This window comes from Artemia franciscana, chromosome 11, assembly GCF_032884065.1.
Source record: "Artemia franciscana chromosome 11, ASM3288406v1, whole genome shotgun sequence".
NCBI lineage: Eukaryota > Metazoa > Arthropoda > Branchiopoda > Anostraca > Artemiidae > Artemia > Artemia franciscana.
Window position 1 is genome coordinate 2,662,703 of NC_088873.1, and position 24,021 is coordinate 2,686,723.

General features: G+C 34.4%; 1 protein-coding gene across 2 annotated transcripts in view; it reads right to left on the minus strand.

The window, feature by feature from the left end:
* Positions 1 to 24,021, minus strand: part of LOC136032689 (cholinesterase 1-like) — a 52,857-nt gene that overhangs the window by 13,259 nt on the left and 15,577 nt on the right. For both annotated transcript variants that reach the window (XM_065712989.1, XM_065712988.1), the window contains 3 exons: positions 23,235 to 23,420; positions 13,127 to 13,317; positions 1,049 to 1,199 (listed from right to left, as the gene is read on the minus strand). In XM_065712989.1, coding sequence (XP_065569061.1) covers positions 1,049 to 1,199; positions 13,127 to 13,317; positions 23,235 to 23,420 — 528 coding nt within the window. The remainder of the gene's footprint in view (positions 1 to 1,048; positions 1,200 to 13,126; positions 13,318 to 23,234; positions 23,421 to 24,021) is intronic.

Sequence of the window (24,021 nt, forward strand, 5' to 3'; positions counted from 1 at the left end):
ATTTGTAAAAACTGATGGTTTTTAAGGCCAAAAATCTCCGTTTGCCAATTTAAAAAAAAAAACTGTATCCTAGAGCTTATAATGTTTTTTTGTTTATATATATTACCGTGAATGTCCAAAATCTGGTTTCACCGGTGAATGTTCGAGTACGCGGCAGGCTTCTATAAATGGATTCTCATTGTTGTTTGTCATCGAGCCACAGACAGTTTGAATCCTCAAGGTTGAATCCCTTAATCCTCAAGGCTACGATCATTTTAGATCATTCTTGTGGCAAGAAATGTCAATATGCCAGTTTTAAGCAAAAAACCTAGTAGTCGATAGCCAAAGGGAAAAAATTATAGCTGATTTCAAGGCCGGGCCCTGGTACTCGAACAAAACAATTCTTTGTTCTTCACTTCATTTTTCATACGTTTTGATGCTCGCTTTTTCGCTATCGCTTGTAATTCTCGCTCCTGCTTATCTTCTAACCGCATATTTCTTTGTGCTCAAAATATGACGTCACTCATGGGATTTTTCCAAAATCAAGGCTCTTAACGAATTTTCTAAGACTCTGACCTGTATATATTGTTTTTTCAGGACAAAGAATTCCAAGATGCGATTTTTCCAAAATAAAATATGGAGCCGTTTTCGAGGAAAAAATATATATAAATAAATACATAATACAATTATTGCTCGTTTAAAAAGATGATATATGATCCTATGGCCTTTTGAAGGTTTAGAGTGTACAGCCCCATTCCTTATTGTGGTAATTCTGTTTTTTCTTAAGTTTGACAGGTTCATTCATTTAAATTTATTCCCTTTGAAATTCATCACTCATATACAGCAACATCTGCTATCTTCATATTTGATACTATAATTAATTATAATTTATGTTTGTTTCAATTTTTATTTATTTATTTATGATAGATATTGTTTGTTTGAAATTTGAACTATTATCACATTCTATCTCTGCTCATTTTAAGTGTAAATATGGCTCTTCAATTTTCTCCCAATTCTTTTTTTTTAACACGTTATTTAAGTAATCCAAACTTGTATAAATTGAACTTACATCTATAGTAAAACGCTCCCTCGTCCTTTGTTTGGCCAACCATTACAGGAATATTAGGGAAGAGACCCTTTTCAATTGTCCTATCAATGCTCTCGGTTACAATTAAATTATCAATCGTTGGCACGAACCATCTTGGAAAACTGAAAAATGTCTGAAACAAAAAACAAGATATACTGCTAGGGTAAACAATCCGTTTTTGAACAAACGATTCATTGATATTTTAGATATCGCAGCTCGGAGTATTAAGAAAACAATCAGTTGATAAAACATCATATACAATCAACAAATATAATAAAAATATAACAAAAAAATACTACACTTGTATAATGCAAACAGAAAATAATTAAAATGTGAAAAGAATTACTTACTAAAAGTCATGAAAAGCATAAATAAATTTAAAAAAATAACCAATCAATTAATAAAAATACCCGACTATTAATTAAGTTAATTCGCAAAACTCTCAGGAACCAGGTCACACATCAGTTCCTATGGATCTCTGGGAATTCCATTTAACAAGTATAACTAATTTTTTTGAAATACACTTAAGGGTTGTTGAAATACAATTGGAGGGCAACCAGCCGTCCCCCACGTACCTTTTTTCTCCAAAGACGCTCAATCTTAATTTTTAAGGTAGCCATCTCGTTCAACATAGCTCACAGGTCTAAAAAATTTGTCTTAAGGATTGACACCCCCACCCATGCCCCTTCAACGGCCTTGTTTAACTGTCTGTGTCCAAAAGACCAAAGCCATTTAGGTGAAGCTTTCAGGCAGTGTGAGGGGAGAGCTAAAGTAAATCAAAACACAATTTATGTTTATGGGTTGTCAACTTTACGAGAGTGACGAGGGGAGTGATCTTTTGACAAAAAAGCAATAAGTGTACACTAATACTCTAACTAATGTCAATTCTAAAATTCCAACAATAACCACTACTATTACCGCTATCACAAGTGTCGTTTTTAAGACAACTACTACTGAAGCTGGTAACATTGTGTAAAAATCTCAGAAAATGATGAAGGGATTAAAACAATGAGGAGGAGGGATTAAAAAGAAAAACAAAATGCAAACCTTCTTTTAACTGTCATATTGCTAATAATATGTTAATAAGCATTCACAGCTAATAACATGAAAAATATATAAAGAAGTGATTAGCTCATCTCTCTGAGGCAATAATGAAGTGATATACAGCATCCAACACCCGAAGCATTAGTTCATTAAAAACAAAAAAAGAATTATTACAAGCATTTAATCCCATAGATTTATTTTAATTTATGTAGGATTTATCATTTTAACTTATAAATTACAACTGATATTTTAAAACATTTCGCTAGCTTATTAACGTTTAATTTGTTTATTACATAATTTAATTTTTTGAATTACAAGATTTCTTGAAAAGTACACACAAGAACATGATATTGTTCATGTAGACACCATTCTTAAAGATTATAATTTATTTTAAATATCATGCCTATAAAATGCACTAGATATAGCATTTTATAGATATAGTTCCACTTTTTGTAGATATAGTTACTCTTCAAACAAGCCTCTAAACATCCCTCTGTGGTTTACCAGCACCCACTAGCACCGACTGAAAAATGAAGATGTAGACAGACTATTGCGTTCTATTTGAAAAAGTGATTTTCCTTGTTGCTCAAAATTAGAGACTGTAATTCATCCATATAAATGAGAAAATCATTCAAGTTACCGATGAAGAATTTGCATCTGTGGCAGCTTCAGCGTGGACAAGAATGAGTTTAAAAAAAATGACTGCGAATCCTTGTTAAAAATCATGGGCTCCTAAAGTCTGAAGCCAGAAATGGTGGCAAATTCAAAGAATTTTGAGGCTGAAACGAGTGCAGCTTACTTGACGTTCCGCTCTCACCAGGAACAGAAAAAGCTTGAGTCAGTAAATTTGATTACAACAGAGAACGACAAGCCTCAGAACAAGCCCCAACGCACAGAGAAACCAAACCAGAGGAATAGAAGAGAAGCCAGAAGGCTAAGAGTGGATGGTCAGCAGGGAACACCTCCCCGCATCAGGGTGTGGAGAGGGTCTGGAGTGGAATACAGAGATACATCTCTGACCGGCAACACGACTCCAAGAAAGAGGAAATAGAGAGACAGAGTCAATCCGTCCCAAAATACGACCCCAAGGGATGCTCTGGCAAATCGGTGCCTCAAGTTAGAGAGTATTAGGAAAGAGACTCCTGTGGCAACTAAACAAAAGAAAGAGATAAACCAAAGGGCATTGGCAAATTGTCTGAAGTAACAAAAATTCAAAATGAAGTAGATCGAAAAAAGGGGTAAGAAGATAAGTGACAGTGAGAATCAAAACGTGTTAAAATGAAAGTGATAGCGATGAGAAATAAAATGATGGTTTTCTGGAACCACCTGAATTATTAAATGTGATAAGATCAAGAGAACGCCCCAAACAAATTAAATTCACAACGGACGAAAATATACAACCTGGACCATCAAATGACACAAGAACTAGACAGCGAAAATTTACAAGTGTTATAAATGATAATTCATTGGAAGAAAAAGAAGTTTTTGTTCCGCCACCGGAACAATTAACAAATGTACATCTTGGACCGTCATGTAAAATTAGACCAACAAGGGCAGCTAAAGTAAAGGGCATTTGCAAATTGTCTGAAGCAATGAAAATCAGCCTCTGTTAAAAACAAAGGATCGGTATTTTCTTTTCCATAATGACAAAAGACAAGCCAAGGCAAAGTTAAGGGTCCAATAACAAAAAAAGTGAATTTTACAAAGGCACTAATTCTAATTTATGGTCATTCAAAATGTTTAAGGGGTTGATTGAGGAAAATGAAGCACAGATAAATGTGATTAGAAAACTAGTGAAAGCGGAAATCGCAACAGCTCAAGAAAGAGGCACGAAACAAACAACAGCGAGAATCACATTGAATTGTAAACAAAATTTTGAACAGTGATCTGTGGTTGGAAACTTGAAAAGACGTATTTGTTATCTTTAACATATTAAGGAATTAAATAAGATGATGTATGAATCTAAACTGCTAAAACAAAAGGCGTAAAAAAAACATTCTGAGGTAAGATGAACAAAAATAGACAATGAGATCTACGGTTGAAAAACAAGGAACAGGAAAATAAAACTGGCCACAAAAACGATCTAAATAGGTCAGGGCTATAATAGGACAACAGGAATCCATATATAAAAGCATGCCACGTGCCGAGTGCCGGGGCCCAGAGGCGAAGGCACCGGAATCCCACTTCTTATATACATATGTGGCCTAAATGATCAACTTGATTCGCGAAAAATAAATTTAAAACTTCGAGTATGTAATACTGCCCATTACCACTGTTGTAGATTGTGGTGTAAATCAAATGGTTTCTCGAAGGGTCTTGGATGTGAACATGCCCATGGAATTCTGTCTAAGATCCTTGTTGACAAGCCATCCAAGAATGATTCAGAGTTCCTTTGCAAAATTGATATTTCGAAGGTGTTAAATTATGTGAATCATCATCAAGCAATTACTTCTTTGATCAAAGCAGGAATTAATAAAGGTGTATGTGTGACACTACCACCAAGGGAACATGCTATCGTCCAACATATTTAAGTCGGCTATTGCTGATGTTCTGAATGGCCTTTTGATCACTTCATTTCTTAACGGTGTGGAGATAACGTTTCTTGCGTACACTGACGATGTATTGCTGATTAATAGAACTCGCAAAGCTCTTCAATCGAATCTTGATAGGCTGTTACATGGCTTTTCTAGTATTTGTCCGCGAATTAACAGTTCCAAGTGTGAATTTTTACCGTTTAACTGTAGTTATACAATTTCTGTTTCTATCGGTACTTCTGCTTTTTTTTGTTGATTTATTTGCGTATCTAGGAGCACGGTTTTCTTGTACGTTACGTCAAACAAGAGAGACAATAGGTTATGGTTGGATTGTACCAAATCGGAGTAGATTTTGCCGAAGATCTTGGAAAGATTTTAAGCGTAAAACAGCGTCAACAAAGTCTTGCCTCGTGCTTCTTTTTTGTGAACAGTGTTTTAAGTGATTTTTAGGGACTAATTTTCTTTTCTTATTTCTTATATACTCCACTTCTTCCTTTGTGCTTTTATGATGGGTTTGTAAATAAATAAATAAAAAATACCAATGCGTAATCTTGATTTTGCCCACCAACGTGAATAAAATGTGATCCAGGTATAAGACTGAGCTAGACACATTACAGTGAGTCAAGATATCTAGATGGTGCAGATGATTGAAAAAATTCTGGTGATAAATTCTCAGCATAAAGTCTGACAGGTATTCAAGGTTTGCAAATGGTTTTTATCCATTGGTATAGCTTAAGCGTACAAATATTTCTCGATTATGGCTGTCATGTGCTTAGTAGGAAGGTTAGTGATCCCAAGCGCAATTGGTGCCACAACCCCAAGAAAAATTCGCAAAGCCAAATTTAAAGTTCAGAAATTAATACGACTAATTTGCAACTGGGCCCAATAGCGAACGAAACTTAAAAAAAAAATGGAGTTTTGATATCAATAAATGCATTAAGAAAACTTACCTTTTATTCCAATTCTAAATGCACAAACTTCATGAAGTTTAATGTAACTCATCGAAAGCTAAGAGCCTGAGAAAACTAGGCTGATTTCCGAAAAAGGGGGGAGACAGACCCAAAGAATAAAGCAATCTTAATAAAATTTACACTGTCAGAGTTAATATATAAGAGAACCCTATTATAAAGATTTCAAATTCCTCTCAACCAAAATGTTTGATTTTGCGTTTTTTGCTAGAAGAAAAATAATGGATGCGTATTTATTTGTTGTTGATTTTTGTTTTTTCCCGGAGATAGTCGTGTCAAGCCAATGGTTCTAGAAGCTTGGTAGAGGGCTCAATGGATCGTAAATAAAGGTAATAGCGCCCTTTTATAGGAACTTTTGATAGTCGTGTCAAGCCAATGGTTCTAGAAGTGGTAGAGGGCTCAATGGATCGTAAATAAAGGTAAAAGCGCCCTTTTATAGGAACAAAAAACATAAGAGGGCAACTGGCATTCTCCCCCGCCCCTTTTTTCCAGAACGACATCTGATCAAAATTTTGAGTTAGCCATTTGATTCAATATATTTAGAAGGTCACATAACTATAGCTCTCGGGATTGCAAGATCCCCTCCCCCTCAAAGGCCCTGGGTAACAGGGTGTAAGTTATGTGACTTGTCTATTGTTTACACATAGTATTTCTTATTGGAAAATATATATAATTTCTCGGGGAGAATTTTCTGCGGGGAGGGATTTACTATAAGGACAATTTTCTTTGGAGAGGATAGTTACCATGGACAATCCCAGGATGAATTTTACTTGTCGTGGGGGGAGTAAGTTTTGATATTCACCAAATGTTTGCATATAGTAATTAATATTTAACAGTATGAAGATTTTTTATGGGGGACCTTTCCATGAAGAGAAAGAGTTTTCTGAAGAAAATGGTCTACAGAGATAAGAAGTGAAATTTTTGACATGATTTGAAAAACAATCAAAATAAAAAAAAACCAAATGGAAATAAAGATAATCTTCCGGAAAATTGCCCAAGAAGTAGATTTTCAGTGGGGAGGGAATGGTTCGGGGAGAGTTGCCGGGGAGCAAATTTAAGTGGGGGCGACTTTTGAGAATTGTCTTCAGAAAGAATATTTGAAGGGGAGGAATTTACCAAGGGAGAAATTAAGGAAATCCCCTGGGATTTCTGGGGGGAATTTTAGACTGAGCTAGGGGCAGATTTCCTGGCATAATTAAAAAACTATCAGAACTAAATAAAAAAGTTTTTTCAATTGAAAATAAGGAGCAGCGTTAAAACTTAAAACGAACATAAGTCGTTCCGTATATGAGGGGGGCTTCCCCTTCCTCAACTCTCGTTTTTCACGCTTAAGTTTGACTTTTAGCCCAATACTTTAAGAACAACTCTTGAAGCACAAGGACCGTTTCACTGAAATAAGAAGTTTTGTTAAAGCCCTTATAAAACTTAACGTAGTGACCGAGGGTTGGATTAGAAAATACATCTAACCATGCATTTTATTTAAGTTATAATTGACAGTAACAAAGACCTCGTCGAGGACTCTAGGGACAGAGCTGTTGATTGAAATTGTAGCACTTGTGAGATTCTTTTATTCTTCTTCTTCTGATTGTTTTTCTTTTTTTGTTTAGTATAATATTTTCTTTGTCTCTCTTTTACTCACTCTCTCATAGCACATTGAAAATAAGGATATTTTTGAGAAACAAGGTCAAACCGTTAGCATAATTACCTACAAATACTTGTGAAACCATAGAAATCTAACAGCTTCTATCAGACTCCTTTATTTCGAGTATTAATTTGCTTACACTCTGTCACTAAAAAATAGCTTTGAAATGTGGTCTGGGGTGTGAGATAAGGGAAAGGATTTTTCAGACCGATAGCTCTTTTTTTCAAATGCACCTTAATTTAATCCTATAAATTTTGACTTGTAGAAATGGAACCGGAACTTTGAATTTCGAATCGAATGAGATAAATCCTAAGTTTAGACGACCATTCCTTCTATCTGAAGAGGTTCTAAGAAAGTTTAGAGAATACATAGAGGCCAGAGCGTTCTTTGCTACGTGCCCCCTACTGAGAGGACTTGATTATTAGAGCTCTTCTGACAAATAATACTGGCTATTATGCGTAGTTTTTGTCTGGAAAAATCCGTTGGTTTAAGCTCAAACAACACTTGTAACAGTGAGTTAAGATAATAGATCTTTTAATCAATGTTATCATATAATACATTTATTTTAAGGAACAACTTGCCCAGGAAAAATGATCACAAAAATCCCGACTTTTGGGCCTACAGAAGCGCGGTTGTTTCCCCCATATATTCCAACAATTTCTATGCTCTTCGTTATTTTTTGAACTCGACTTCCTTCAAGATTATTGTAAGCAGCATATGACTTTTATCCGTAAAATATTTTTGTCGATTCTCTACACCCCCAGAAAAAATGTGTAGGCAGTGAAGGATTAGTTTCAGTATAAGAAATTTTAATATTTTTAGTTGCACTATATTTTTGTTGTGTTTATAGATACTATTTGAGTTTAATCTTTTATTTCAGTGCTGAATTTTTCTTATATCTCGTGAGCGGGTTCAAAATAAATTATTACTACTATTATTATCGTTTGTATATTATCTTATACGGACATGTTTTGTTCATATGCAATTTTCACTTTTCCCTTCTGTTTTACTGTATAATGATTAATTTCTTTCCTCTCCCAATTTTAGTGCACAACAGCTGTGTTGGTCTCAGGCGGCATGGGGCTGTGGTGAGTTGTTAGTAGTAGCAGTAGTAGTAGTTAGTACCTTTAAGCAACACAATAGGTATCAAACAAGTTGAGCTTTCAATATATATATATATATATATATATATATATATATATATATATATATATATATATATATATATATATATATATATATATATATATATATATATATATATATATATATATATATATATATATATATATATATATATCAATTCTACCGCACGAAGTACAGTTATTTAAATCAAAATTTTCCTTTTAGTACAAAAAAGAGAGGAAATTAAAAATATTTCAAACAACTACCTCAGAAAACCAGTACCCATTAATCGGCTTTTGCACTTTCAATTCGATTCCTTGATACGAATGGTTTGACGTTATTCACCCAGTCTTTACGATTATAAAACTACTGCTATGAACTCACTGCAGCAGCAAGCCACCTGAGACCAACATAGCTAGGCAAGCCCTTTTCCCCCAAATTATTCACACATTACTCTGTACCCGCTCCAATAAATTTTTAACTTATTCTCAAATTAGTCCTTATAACCGCTTCCCACCTTATTCCAATACGACAAGCTGTTTGTTTGACCCAAATGCACACCTTAGAGTACAATCTTTGTAAATTTATAATTATTCCTCCATAAGGTTTGATCTAGCTGTCTTATCCCTAGAAAGATAGATCAAACCATATTTTTCATATAGTTCAATGTTTGAAAAGCAATCAGTAAAACGAGTCACTAATAATATCCTTACAAATTCATCTAGAAATAGATAGTTATAGGTGTATGGTATATATAAATCGGAATGTTATACACCCCACCATATGTTTCAATCAATCAAAGTTCATCATCCATGTTTGAAATGCAATCCGTAAAACGAGTTACTAATAATATCCTTACAAAATCATCGGAAAAGAGATAGGTATAGGTGTATGGTAAATATAAATAAGAATGTTATACACCCCATCATATGTTTCAATCTATCAATTTTCATCATCAACGTTTGAAATACAATCAGTAAAACGAATTACTAATAATATCCTTACAAATTCTTCTGGAAATAGATAGGTGTTATAGGTGTGTGGTAAATACAAATTAGAATGTTATACACCCCATCATATGTTTCAATCAATCAATGTTCATCATCCATGTTTGAGATGCAATCAGTAAAACGAGCCACTAATAATATCCTTACAAATTCGTCTGGAAAGAGATAGTTATAGATATATGGTAAATATAAATCAGAATATTATATACCCCATCATCCGTTTCAATCAATCAATGTTCATCATCAATGTTTGAAATAGAATCAGTAAAACGAGTTACTAATAATATCCTTACAAATTCTTCTGGAAATAGATAGGTATTATAGGTGTGTGGTAAATATAAATCAGAATGTTATACACCCAATCATATGTTTCAATCAATCAATGTTCATCATCCATGTTTGAAATGCAATCAGTAAAACGAGCCACTAATAATATCCTTACAAATTCGTCTGGAAAGAGATAGTTATAGGTGTATGGTAAATATAAACCAGAATTTCATTTGTTTCAATCAATCAATGTTCATCATCCATGTTTGAAATGCAATCAGTAAAACGAGCCACTAATAATATCCTTACAAATTCGTCTGGAAAGAGATAGTTATAGATATATGGTAAATATAAATCAGAATGTTACATACCCCATCATCCGTTTCAATCAATCAATGTTCATCATCAATGTTTGAAATAGAATCAGTAAAACGAGTTACTAATAATATCCTTACAAATTCTTCTGGAAATAGATAGGTATTATAGGTGTGTGGTAAATATAAATCAGAATGTTATACACCCCATCATATGTTTCAATCAATCAATGTTCATCATCCATGTTTGAAATGCAATCAGTAAAACGAGCCACTAATAATATCCTTACAAATTCGTCTGGAAAGAGATAGTTATAGGTGTATGGTAAATATAAACCAGAATTTCATATGTTTCAATCAGTCAATGTTCATTATCCATTTTTGAAATGCAATCAGTAAAACGAGCCACTAAGAATATCCTTACAAATTCGCCTGGAAAGAGATAGTTATAGATATATGGTAAATATATATCAGAATGTAACATACCCCATCATCCGTGTCAATCAGTCAATATTCATCATCAATGTTTGAAATAGAATCCGTTAAACGAGTTACTAATAATATCCTTACAAATTCTTCTGGAAATAGATAGGTGTTATAAGTGTGTGGTAAATATAAATCAGAATGCTATACACCCCATCATATGTTTCAATCAATCAATGTTCATCATTCATGTCTGAAATGCAATCAGTAATACGAGCCACTAATAATATCCTTACAAATTCGTCTGGAAAGAGATAGTTATAGGTGTATGGTAAATATAAACCAAAATGCTATACACCCCATCATATGTTTCAATCAATCAATTTTCATCATCCATGTTTGAAATGCAATCAGTAAAACGAGCCACTAATAACATTCTTAAAAATTCGTCTGGAAAGAGATAGTTATAGATATATGGTAAATATAAATCAGAATGTTATATACCCCATCATCCGTTTCAATCAACCAATGTTCATCATCATTTGTTTGAAATAGAATCAGTAAAACGAGTTACTAATAATATCCTTACAAATTCTTCTGGAAATAGATATTTGTTATAGGTGTGTGGTAAATATAAATCAAAATGATATACACCCCATCATATGTTTCAATCAATCAATTTTCATCATCCATGTTTGAAATGCAATCATAAAACGAGCCACTAATAATATCCTTACAAATTCGTCTGGAAAGAGATAGTTATAAGTGTATGGTAAATATAAACCAGAATGCTATACACCCCATCATATGTTTCAATCAATCAATGTTCATCATCCATGTTTGAAATGCAATCAGTAAAACGAGCAACTAATAATATCCTTACAAATTCGTCTGGAAAGAGATAGTTATAGGTGTATGGTAAATATAAACCAGAATGCTATACACCCCATCATATGTTTCAATCAATCAATGTTCATCATTCATGTTTGAAATGCAATCAGTAAAACGAGCCACTAATAATATCCTTACAAATTCGTCTGGAAAGAGATAGCTATAGATATATGGTAAATATAAATCAGAATGTTATATACCCCATTATCCGTTTCAATCAACCAATGTTCATCATCATTTGTTTGAAATAGAATCAGTAAAACGAGTTACTAATAATATCCTTACAAATTCTTCTGGAAATAGATAGGTGTTATAGGTGTGTGGTAAATATAAATCAAAATGTTATACACCCCATCATATGTTTCAATCAATCAATTTTCATCATCCATGTTTGAAATGCAATCATAAAACGAGCCACTAATAATATCCTTACAAATTCGTCTGGAAAGAGATAGTTATAGGTGTATGGTAAATATAAACCAGAATGCTATACACCCCATCATATGTTTCAATCAATCAATGTTCATCATCCATGTTTGAAATGCAATCAGTAAAACGAGCAACTCATAATATCCTTACAAATTCATCTGGAAAGAGATAGTTATAGATATATGGAAAATATAAATCAGACTGTTATATACCCCATCATCCGTTTCAAGCAATCAATGTTCATCATCAATGTTTGAAATAGAATCAGTAAAACGAGTTACTAATAATATCCTTGCAAATTCTTCCGGTAATAGATAGGTGTTATAGGTGTGTGGTAAATATAAATCAGAATGTTACACACCCCATCATATGTTTCAATCAATCAATGTTCATCATCCATGTTTGAAATGCAATCAGTAAAACGAGCCACTAATAATATCCTTACAAATTCGTCTGGAAAGAGATAATTATAGGTGTATGGTAAATATAAACCAGAATGCTATACACCCCATCATATGTTTCAATCAATCAATTTTCATCATCCATGTTTGAAATGCAATCAGTAAAACGAGTCACTAATAATATCCTTACAAATTCGTCTGGAAAGAGATAGTTATTGATACATGGCAAATATAAATCAGAATGTTATATACCCCATCATCCGTTTCAATCAATCAATGTTCATCATCAATGTTTGAAATAGAATCAGTAAAACGAGTTACTAATAATGTCCTTACAAATTCTTCTGGAAATAGATAGGTGTATGGTAAATATAAATCAGAATGTTATACACCCCATCATATGTTTCTATCAATTAATGTTCATCATCCATGTTTGAAATGCAATGAGTAAAACAAGCCACTAATAATATCCTTACAAGTTCGTCTGGAAAGAAATAGTTATAGGTGTATGGTAAATATAAATTAGAATGTTATACACCTCATCATATGAATTACTCAAACTGACGGAAAACAATTGAACCTAAATATGCCTAAAGAGCAAAGCTTAACAGAACATACCCGTTTGGCTGGATAGCTGCTTCGGTTGAGCTAAACGACTAAGAAAATAAATTTTGGTTCAACGAAGAAATAATCAAACTACTGATACATTTTATCAGGTTTAACTTGTTGTGCAAAATTTAAAATGAATATAGATCTTGCAGATATGACAAACATAATTACCATGTTTTCTTTGATTTTAAGACGAAAATTTGGCCCAAATGGCAAAATTGCTGCCCAACATTTGCCCAATTGGGTTAATTTTATCATTTTCATATTAAAAGAACCTAGTTTTCGTAAATTGCTTCTCAGCCTGGCTGACTTTTATAAACTTATAAAGAAAATTCAATTTTTGTTAACCCAAACAACAGGCACTAGTCCAACGTGGCAGCACTGTATACAAAGATCATTGACTTACATACATACTATGGGCATGCTTTACAAGCTTTTCTAAAGGCTGATTCCTAAGGCATCTTACAAGGCTATCAGAGGCATGTGGCTCGCATTCGAGACGATTTCCCAACTCAATAGCAGCTTTTTTTGGCTCTTTTTGGATGTATTGATCACAAAGTGCATTCCCACTCATCAAGATCAACCGTTGAAAAAGACCTGAAAAACTTTTAAAGTGTGAAAAAACTTTGTCGATATATATCAAGGGCGTACCCAGGATTTTTTCTAGGGGGGAAGGGGGTATTTTTACTCAGGGCTAGGGTCTAAAAACTTTAAAAAAGGCATTACTGATTTTGAATATATATATATATATATATATATATATATATATATATATATATATATATATATATATATATATATATATATATATATATATATATATATATATATATATATATATATATATATATATATATATATATATATATATATATATATATATATATATATATATATATATATATATATATATATATATATATCAGTGTCACAAGTACTTCAAATTTGTACTTATGCATCAGATATTAAGTACCAGACCACAATTGCACTTAAGTAGTACTTGAGTTTCAAGTACAGAACTTATACTTAAGTAGTACTTCATGTACTACTTAAGTACAACTCTACTAGCATCATTTCTAGCTCAGTCACATCTAGTCTTATGATTGAAATAAAATAAAGTCACATAATAAAGGCATTATGAAGTTTAAACAAATAATTAAACACCACGAAAAACATTGGACCTGCGCTTCTTTGAACGTTAGTTAGTTTTAAACAGTAATAGTACCACATGTATCCACTTGACGAAGGTCATCCAATAGTCTACCAAAGTAACTAATTACAGGATTCTAGGTAGTTCTAGAAATTCTTCACCGGATATTTTCTTCTTTTTCCACTTAGCCCGAACTGCACTGTTCTAGGTCAAGAAACATTGAAAGAAGTTTAGCCTCCCTTGCTCAAGGTTAATGTTTTGTCTTCTGGTGGAGATGCTGGTACTGGGGGCATGGTTTTAGCACTGCTAAGCATTCAAGCCTGAGCTCTTCTAGCACATTCCTTCGTAGAGACAAAATGGATCCTCCAGTTTAAAAAAGTCTTTCAACAGGAACTGAAGATGGCCATACACAGTCGTACTTTCGAAAAACTTGCCGCACATAAGGTTAATTCTTAAGAACGCTAAGGTCCCTCCGTTTGTCTCCTAGAAACTGCAAAACCTCTATCTTCACTAGACTGGTTGAGCTTCATCAGTTTCTTCTGAAGGCTTTAGATTGTCGGGTAAATGCTACCAAAGAAACATTTTTTCTTTCAGAATTTTTTTTCAAACAATTTTTGCCAAATCCTGATATTCTACCATTTTTGAGTCATGAAATTCCCTTTTTTTGAAAAATCTTTTTCTGTAAAAACAAGTCATTTTATTGAAGCGGAATGTACTTGGGGGAGTAGTTGAAAGTACTTAGAATTTATTGGTACTTGCGAGCTTCAAGTACCTATTTGTACTCCAAAAAGAATGTACTTAAGTATAACTCAAGTACCTTGATTTTGTACTTAAATAGTACTTGGAGTACAAATACTTGAAGTTCTTCACAACTCTGAAATATATATATATATATATATATATATAATTTTGAATATTAAAACAAGCGTGTGCATGGGAGCTTCTTATTGTTTGTTTTTAACTTAATTCTACCCGTAATCTTACCAACAACGACATGACTAATCTATTTGTTTCAATTTTTAACGCATGTGCAAAAATGATGGACAAAATAAACACATTACAAAAATTCATTTGAAGAAAAAAACCGATCATCGTTAATTAAAATTGATTAGCAGGTTCAAAAAGTTTGCATTTTCTACTCAACATTTCCTTCCTTCTATATAGCACCGTTCATCTTAGTTCTCCCCTGGGATGGATGATAGACTAACAATCAACAAGTGAAATGACATTAATTTTATCCAATCAGAAGCAACGTTATAGCGTTGCCTATAGTAAAGGCCATTAGGCTTCAACGATTTATTTTATTTTTTCCAGAGACGCTCCATATTGAAAGGGTGGTTGTACAAACTTCTAAGGGAGTTCATTTGATTGGGAATTGGAAGTTCTAATTCCCTTTTTAAAAGTGAAAAGCGATCGGAGGGCAACTACCCCCCCCCCCCTTATCCTTTTCCCCCCAAATGCTTTCGATAAAAATACTAAGATAGGCATTTTGTTAAAAATAGTTTAAAGAAAAAATTAAAAAAAAAACTGTGGGGTCTACAAAACCCCCAGAGGTCAGGTGCAGATGTAGCAGGTTCTGCCCCGTGGTCAAGGGTCTCTAAAATATTTCAAAGATAAGACCCTATTCCAAAAAAAATTTATTAATGATGTTTTATTCCAAAACGTAAGGAATCTAACTCCTGGCCCTCCTTCCATTGCCAGAACACCACTCCCAAAAAAAAACTTACTAATAACATTTTATTCCTAAAATTATAGAAACTGCCGCCTTGCCCGTCCATGGTGCTCTCTCAAGCTTACTAACGACATTTTATTCCACAGCTTATGGGAGCTGACCCCTGGCCTTGTAAGCCCCCCCCCCAAAAAAGCTTATAAAGGATATTGTATTCCACAGTTTATGGGGGTTGACCCCTCGTTCTTCATGACCCGACCCCTTACCCCCCCCAAAAAAAAAAAAATTAGTAACAATATTTCATTTAAAAACTTATGGGAGCTGACCCCTGGCCCTCCATGGCCTGACCCATGGCCCGACTTTGGAATATGGTAGAATGTACCCAAATCCACACTTTTTTCATTATTTTATTTATAATAATTTTTGTGTGACTGCTCATTTATGCAAATGAGGGAGATAGATTTATCCAGGGCACTTTTTTGGGTGGGGAAATCGCATGGGGAGTTTTTACGTTATGAGATTTTATGGGAAGAATTTTCAAGGGGATTTAACCGGGGGGAATATGTCTAACGCCATGAGATAGATTGGAAGATTTGGTATTGCACAGGCGCAACAAATGTCAAAAAAGGTCATTATAGCTACATATGTTTTGAACAGTCTTGGAAAGAACTAATAAAATTAAACTGAATAATTGATACATAATAATATTAATTGCTAAAAGCTCATCAATTCAATATTTTATTTTTCTCTCGCACAAAATGAGGCAAAATGGAAAGTTCTGGCTCTCTTTTTAAGAGTCAAAAGTGATCAGAGGGCAATTAGAACCCCACCCCAAATGCTTTCTTTTCCCCAAATACGTCCGATCAAAACTTTGAGATTGCGATTTTGTTCAGAAAAGTCCAAAAATAAAAAATAAAAATAAAAATTTGGGGTCGCTAGAGCCCCCCCAGAGCCTGGGAGCAAGCGTTGTAAGCCATGCCTCGGGGGCATATAAGGTTTTTATGGAAGCTATGGAAGGTCAGAGGCATAAGGCTTCAATGTTTTACTATCTATTTATTTTTTCCCAAAGACTTTTCCCCCAAATCCATCCGATTAAAATTCATAGATAGCCATTTTGTCAAATTTAGTTCAAAGATCAGATAAAAAAAACACCAGGGTAGAGACACCCCCAGACCCCTGGAGCAGGTGTTGCAAGCTATGCCCCGGGGCCTGTAAGGTGTTATGGAAGGGGTAGTCATATGAACTTTGGAGGGGGCCCTTTCAGTTGGAAATCGGAAGTTCTAGTAACCATTTAAGAATGGAAAGTGATCAGAGGGCAATTAGGTCCTCCACACCCTCTTTTCCCCATGTATCTGATTCTTAGGGGCTCATTTGATAGAAAATTTATAAGTTCTAGTGCCGTTTTAAACAGTGAAAAGTGTTCAGAGGGCAACTAGCCTCTCCATCCCAAATTGGCCTCTCTCGCCAAATGCATCTGATCAACATTTTGAGATAGCCATTTTGTTCAAAATAGTCCAGCGATCAGATAAAAACTTTGGGGTAGACAGCAACCCCCCAGAGCCAACCCCCCTAGTGTTGAAAGTTACACCCAGGGGGCATAAAAGGTTGTAACTGAAAGAGTGGTCGTAAAAACTTTGGAGGGGGCTAATTTCATTGAAAATTGGAAGTTCTAGTTCTCTTTTTAAGAGTCAAAAGCGATCTAACAGCAATCAGCCCCTCACCCCTTTTCTCCAAAGGCATCTGTTAAAAATTTTGAGATAGCCATTTTGTTCAAAATAGTCCTTAGGTCAAATCAACGACACAGTAGGCTTTAGACTTTTACAGTTAGTGAACGGGTTAGTAGCCAAACTCTCGTTTGTAGTGATTTTTTTCGTTTTTAGCTTGATTTTCATGTTTAATTTAATATTTACTCGTTTTGTGATTTATTTATTTATTTATATTAATGCCGGTTGTATGTTTGTTTGCTATGATTGTTTATCTAATTTCTGTTTGTTTTCGGTTTCATTTATTCTTTAATAGTTATTTCTGTTGGTTTTGAGATTGAATTGTCATAGGTTTTAATTTCTGCTGATCTTAAGTTTAATTAAATAAAAAAAAACAAGTTTTTTCAACTGAAAGTAAGGAGTGATATCAAAAATTAAAACGCACAGAAATTACTTCGTATATGAAAGAGGCTGCTTCCTCATCAACGCCCCGCTCTTTACGCTAAAGTTTGACTCTTTCTCTCAATTCTTCTTTCTAAAACAGTAAAAAACTTTAGCGTAAAGAGCGGGGCGTTGATGAGGAAGCAGCACTTGTATTATCTTTTTTTGTCTTAAAGTGAAATGGCTTTTGCGGGTCAGTAAAAGACCATTGTTATGTCTTCATTTTGAATGCTGACGTCTACTATTTGTGTTGATTACCTTTGTCTATTAGCCCTTCCACATTGGCAAATCAATGGGAGGGCAAGGGGACCCAGGCCAATCATGATTTTTCTGGCGTCCTTAATCCTTGTTTTGTTTTTCCTTTGTTTTTCACTCTTTTTTAAAATAAATTCGTCAATTCAGTCAATTATTGGAGCTCTTGTCACATTGGACCCTCCCCCAAGTTTTTGCTTATGGGGGTGCCCTTATCATATTGCTCCCCTGCTGAGATTTTTCTCTATATCTACCCCCTGCCCTTCAAAGGCCAAATTAAGAAAGCATAAGAGAGAAAAACCCTTTGTGTGCCTTTTGTTCATCATAGGGAGTCAATATGAAGGTTCAATGCTTTTTCCCAGTTTATGAGCTCCTTCTAGGTTTTTAAACATGATTCCATATGGCATCATTGGCTTTTAATAGTCAATAACGACAAAGTCAGCTATATAATATTTATTCATACAATGTCACAAAAATTTCAGAAAGTAATAGTTCACTTGCAAAGGAAGTTATAGAAGCAGTTTTGTCCTTGGACAAGGGATAAAGAGATGTCACACTTAATGCATCCAGTTCTTGCGTAGGCTTGGCAGAGTCGGAAGAGCTGCTTGTTTGCAACCACTTCAGGCCAATGAGCTACCCCATCAAAACGACTGGAAAGGCCCAAAGAATGACGATGTGATCTGAATTGCTCTGTTGTCGAATCATTTTTTAATTACTATCCCAGTACGTGGTTTAAGTCCATAGTCAAAACTTCCCTGCCACCTTTTCATAGGCTGATGGTTGCTTCAGGTCAAGTTGGTCGAGAAGTTCCACTTTTAAGGTTTCCAATTACAGAAAGGTCTTGAACCAGGGGTATGTCAGTACATAAATTGTCAAAAAATAACTTGAATTCCTAATGACAAGGTACACCTTTGGCAGTCCGTAGGACAACGTTAGCTCTGTGGCACAGTTCAGCATCCTCCACCATACCTTTTCCAGGGTACACTTCTAAATTGAATAATATGTAATGTAATACTATATGAAATATAAGAGTGTAGACTGAAAAACTCTAAGGTCATTTACAAAATATATGATACCAAATATGATGGACATATGTGATTCCACCAGCACTGCTGAATTATTTAATCCCCCAATATAAAGGCCTATCCTTCAAGTATTGCTTCTTACAACCACAGAAGAGAGAATAATGAGGACTTCTTTCCCAAGATAGTGAACCAACAAAACTTATTTGAATGTTTCGGCCCTATATCTAAGGGCCGTCTTCAGAAAAGAAAATAATAAACAATAAAACACTTACAATAAAAGCTCTCAGCTAAAAATCCATTTTTTTAAAATAGCCTTGGCATCATTACTTCTTAACGAAAAGTTCAGCCAAGACTGTGTGATAAAAGCTAACATTTTGCAAGCTAAAAAGGTTCGTTCATTGAACTAACTGTATTCATCAAAAACTGGAATAATTTCTTATTGCGACATCCTTACCAGAGTTGAGAAGATTCATTATACTTAAATTACTTGTGAATACAACACGTAAATTGTTTTTTAAACAAACTTTTTTCAGTTTTGAAATAATTTTCAGAATATAAGATAGGTAAATCGTGCTTGTGGGTTTATTCGAATCGTTTTCTAGTGTGGGATTTAAGGCTCGCAAATATTTTCGTCGAGAATCCTGAAAATTGAGCCCTGGATTCGTATTTTCTTAATCATGGGTTTTGGGGACGTTTCATGGACGACGTAATTTCAGTTTGGAATTATGGCGAAAGTGAACTTACAGGTTTTCTAGACATTTAAATACTTACGATAGAAACCTGCAATTCACTCTAGAGACCGAAACAGATGGAAAAGTACCTTTTTTAGATGTATTGATAATACGCAGTGTCAATAAACTTGATTTTACGGTTTACGGAAAACCTACACATAATAATAGATACCTTCACTTCAAATCTAACCATCCTCCACAGGGTAAAAGAGGTGTGGTAATATCTCTTGTGGATAGAGTAATCAATATCTGTTCAGAGCTGTATATTTAAAAAAGAATTAAATTTTATTACAGACATACTTTTTGGCAACGGGTACCCAATTTCTCTCATAAATACTGTTATTTCTCAAGGGTTAAAGATGCATTCTTCTAAAGCCTTGAATCCCACACCAGAAAACGATTGGAATAAACCCACAAGCACGATTTACCTACCTTATATTCCGAAAATTACTTCAAAACTGAAGAAGTTTGTTTGAAAAACAATTTACGTGTTGTATTCATAAGTAATTTAAGTATAATAAATATTCTCAATTCTGGTAAGGATAAAACCCCCGTTACTCGTCTAAGAGGGGTGTATCAAATACCATGTAGTTGTGGAAATTATTACATTGGTCGAACCCACCAAAATTTAGGAACAAGATTACAGCAGCACAAACTAAGTATTGAAAAAGCATTAAAATCTAGAAATAACTCCATATCTTTCGATTCAGCTTTAAGTAATCATATTTTTGAAAATACAAACCATTATGTTCTATTTGACGAAACAATTCTAATTAGCAATGACCTAGGAATCAAACAAACTGTCCCCGAGGTAATCGAAATCAAACGAAACTTAAATAACAATACATCCCTAAATAGAGACTTGGGTGAATACACAGTCAACCCTATGTACACAAAATTAATTATAGAAAATAGTATAATTCAAAATAAAACAAAAATAGGAACGAATAAAAACAAGCCCAATCCCAAAAGAACTACAAGATTAGCTGCAGAGAAGGCAAATATCGCAATAAGCAATTTTTAATAAATACAGTTAGTTCAATGAATGCACCTTTTTAGCTTGTAAAATGTTAGCTTTTATCACACAGTCTTGGCTGAACTTTTCGTTAAGAAGTAATGATCTCAAGGCTAATTTAAAAAAAATGGAGTTTTAGCCGAGAGCTTTTATTGTAAGTATTTTATTGTTTATTATTTTCTTTACTGAAGACGGCCCTTAGATATAGGGCCGAAATATTCAAATAGGTTTTGTTGGTTCACTGTCTTGGGAAAGAAGTCCTCATTATTCTCTCTTCTGTGGTTGTATTATGGAAAGGCAGTGTGGTCTTCGTCATAATTTATTGCTTCTTGCTTGACTATGCTTTGCCTCGTCTTGTGATCTTGCATTAAAAAGTTTTCTCAGGCTGTCAAGCATGTGTGTAAAGATGATCATGTCTATTATGACCTTTTAGATTGATTTTTTTGTTATCATTGACATGATACAATTTGCAAAGAATCTTCCACATGTTTAACATAACATCAGCAATGACATGAGATTTTGCTCTCCTTAGCTAGTGGTGGTAGAAGCTAGACTGTTTGATTCCCTTAAACAAATGGATCCCCACAAGCTGCTTTATCTGTTTTTTTAGTCACCTTCAAACTGATTCCTTCTTTCTGCATTACATAGAAATTGCTCCAATTGACCAAATTTCCATCATAGATCTACTATTAGTTCCAATTAATCGTCAGGGTACGTCAGCTCCGAAGAAGACGCGGAAGAGATGCCTTCTACTCTTTATCCAGAAGCTGAAATTTTTCTTTATCCATTTGGAAACTCTTTTGCGGTTGAGGTGGCTGACACCGATTTTTGAATTATGACTATTTGTTTTCTCACAACTGCTGCTGTAAGTGTCTGTGGTACAGTCCCAGTACTGGCACCAGCATTTGTACTCTAGCACCACTAGTGCCAGCACCAATGCCACTGGTACAAGAATCGTGGCCCACGGTCTCTTGTGGACTATCTATGACGGGCAACAGACATCTACAAGCTCTGCCCTCACCAGTATTGGCGCTATAGGTGGCCATGGCTATAAACAGTACGACTCATACATCTATAGGCCTACTATCTGCGGGAAGTGATTGCCACAGTATTTGGTCCATGTTGTCACAAGCCCCTAGTCCTCCTTTCCGAAACTGTATATTCCCTAGCAAACGATATCTCAAAACAAGTAGGACCTCTTTAATACCCCAAAAGCTCTTTACTCTCTTTTCCTCTCTAGAGAGCTCATTACCTAGTCGAATAAATGATAAAAGAATCCTATTTAGAAAAGTGAAAAAATCTTACTATTTACAGTTCAAGCTTACAAAACGTACTCTACTGAAAAACAAATTCTGACCCATTTTTCTAAATTAATAGTCTACGTTCTCCTTTACTACCCCACCGTTGTTAATAACGAAATGCTGGTCTTTGATCCAAACAGTTTATTTTTAAGTCAAGTTAATTAGCAAGGTTGCAATATGTAACCAAGAATATTCTCAAACGATCAGCTTTCTGCTGGCTCAGACTCGCTGGTAAACTAACAGAAAACGTCAAAAAATTTGGTATTTGTAAAATATGGTATAAATTATGGTATTGTTCAGGAAAGCTCAAGTCCTTAAAGTAATTGAGTGTTTTGTTTGGTGCTATCAATTTTAGCTTCAAAGTTTTGTTTATTGACTGGTCTGGTTTGTTGTTTGTTTGATGTTGCTTATTGTTAAGTGTTTTGAATACAATAACTATGAAACTGGGTTAAGACCAGTTTTGTCTCGACCCAGTTTCATAGTTACTGAACTGACAACAAGACCTTGAAGTAGTCTGTTGTTTTAGCAGGTTTTACCATGAAAGGTAAACTTTCTCAGTAACCACTTTCTGCTGAGCAGCTGCCCACAGACCAGTCGACATACTTGATGCAATTTTTAAAGACTCTCGATGCCAGGTGAGGTGGGAGCACGTAGTTACCATCACAAGGGCATTAAATTATCTCAAAAATAACTATTAACTACTCAGACAGGTGTTTATCCAAGAAAACACAGCTATTACATACAAATTAAAGTTTACCATTACATGTCAAATACCATAGGACAAAGTAATGTTTTACTTCAGTTTCACCCCAGTATTCGTTATGTTCATGGAGTAACTAGAGAGGAAGGCTTTACCCAATTTTTTAATTTATAATTAAAAAGCCAATTAAAATGTTCTCACTTCAGCCAATCAAACTAGCTTCACTTCAGGTCTCCCATCCATCCTTAGCTTTCCCAACCTCCAAATAAATCATGATTTATTATGAATTACATTTACTCATAATTTAATTTCACTTTCAGGTATTATTCTTAAGTTCAGATATCTCGAACTTTCTAAATTAGGTTCTAAATTACACGTATTTGTATGGCAACTTCTTTAAACTAGCTGAATGAAACTTACCTAATGCCTTCTTACTTGTTGTAATTAAAGGGGCTGATGCTGCTCCAGCTCCATCAGCTTCTCTAAACACCGTGAAATATTCTTTAAACTAGCTGATTAAAACTTACCGATCGCCTTCACACTTGTGGCAAGTAAAGAGGCTGATGCTGCTCCAGCACCTTGTCCTATCAATGTGACAGAGTTAGGATTGCCCCCAAAAGCATGAATATTTTTCTTTACCCATTCCAATGCTAGTATTTGATCATGTAGACCCCAATTTCCAGTGGCTGATCCATCACCAGTAGAAAGAAAACCTGTAAGTAAGTTTTTCTCTTTACTTAGTTGATATGGTTTAGGCTCCACGAGTAGCCACATGAGGCCTTACTTATTGTGAGACACTGCAATACAGCGTAAAACTTCCGCGTGTAATACACTAATTGATATATAGTATACAAACAGAGTGAAATTCACGTTAAACCATCCTCCCGTAAGTAAAAGCGTTCACGTGAATTCTAGAATCATTAATTCGGAAGCATAAATTAAGTGATGAAGGTATATGCTATATTTATGACACTGGTTTTCAGCTTTGAACTATAAAAAGAAATCAGTTAGAGCAGGGTATGCATAGCTTGCTTCTATTTGAATCAATGTCAGAACCACCAGATATACAGTCATATTTGGTGGTTTTACCTTTCACTTCAACAAAATGATCCTACTTCATTGATTAATATATGGCTTGATAACTCTTTAACAAAGTACTCTTACTACTTTTTGCTTCCATCAGTAGTAAATCCTGGGTCAATGAAGTATAGAATCTTCTCTGATAGTTCTACTGACCTGGGCAAAGGGATCGAACAGGTCGTGGTAAGTTTAACTGTAAGTAAAAAGCGGTGTGGCTCTATAGTAACCGGAACT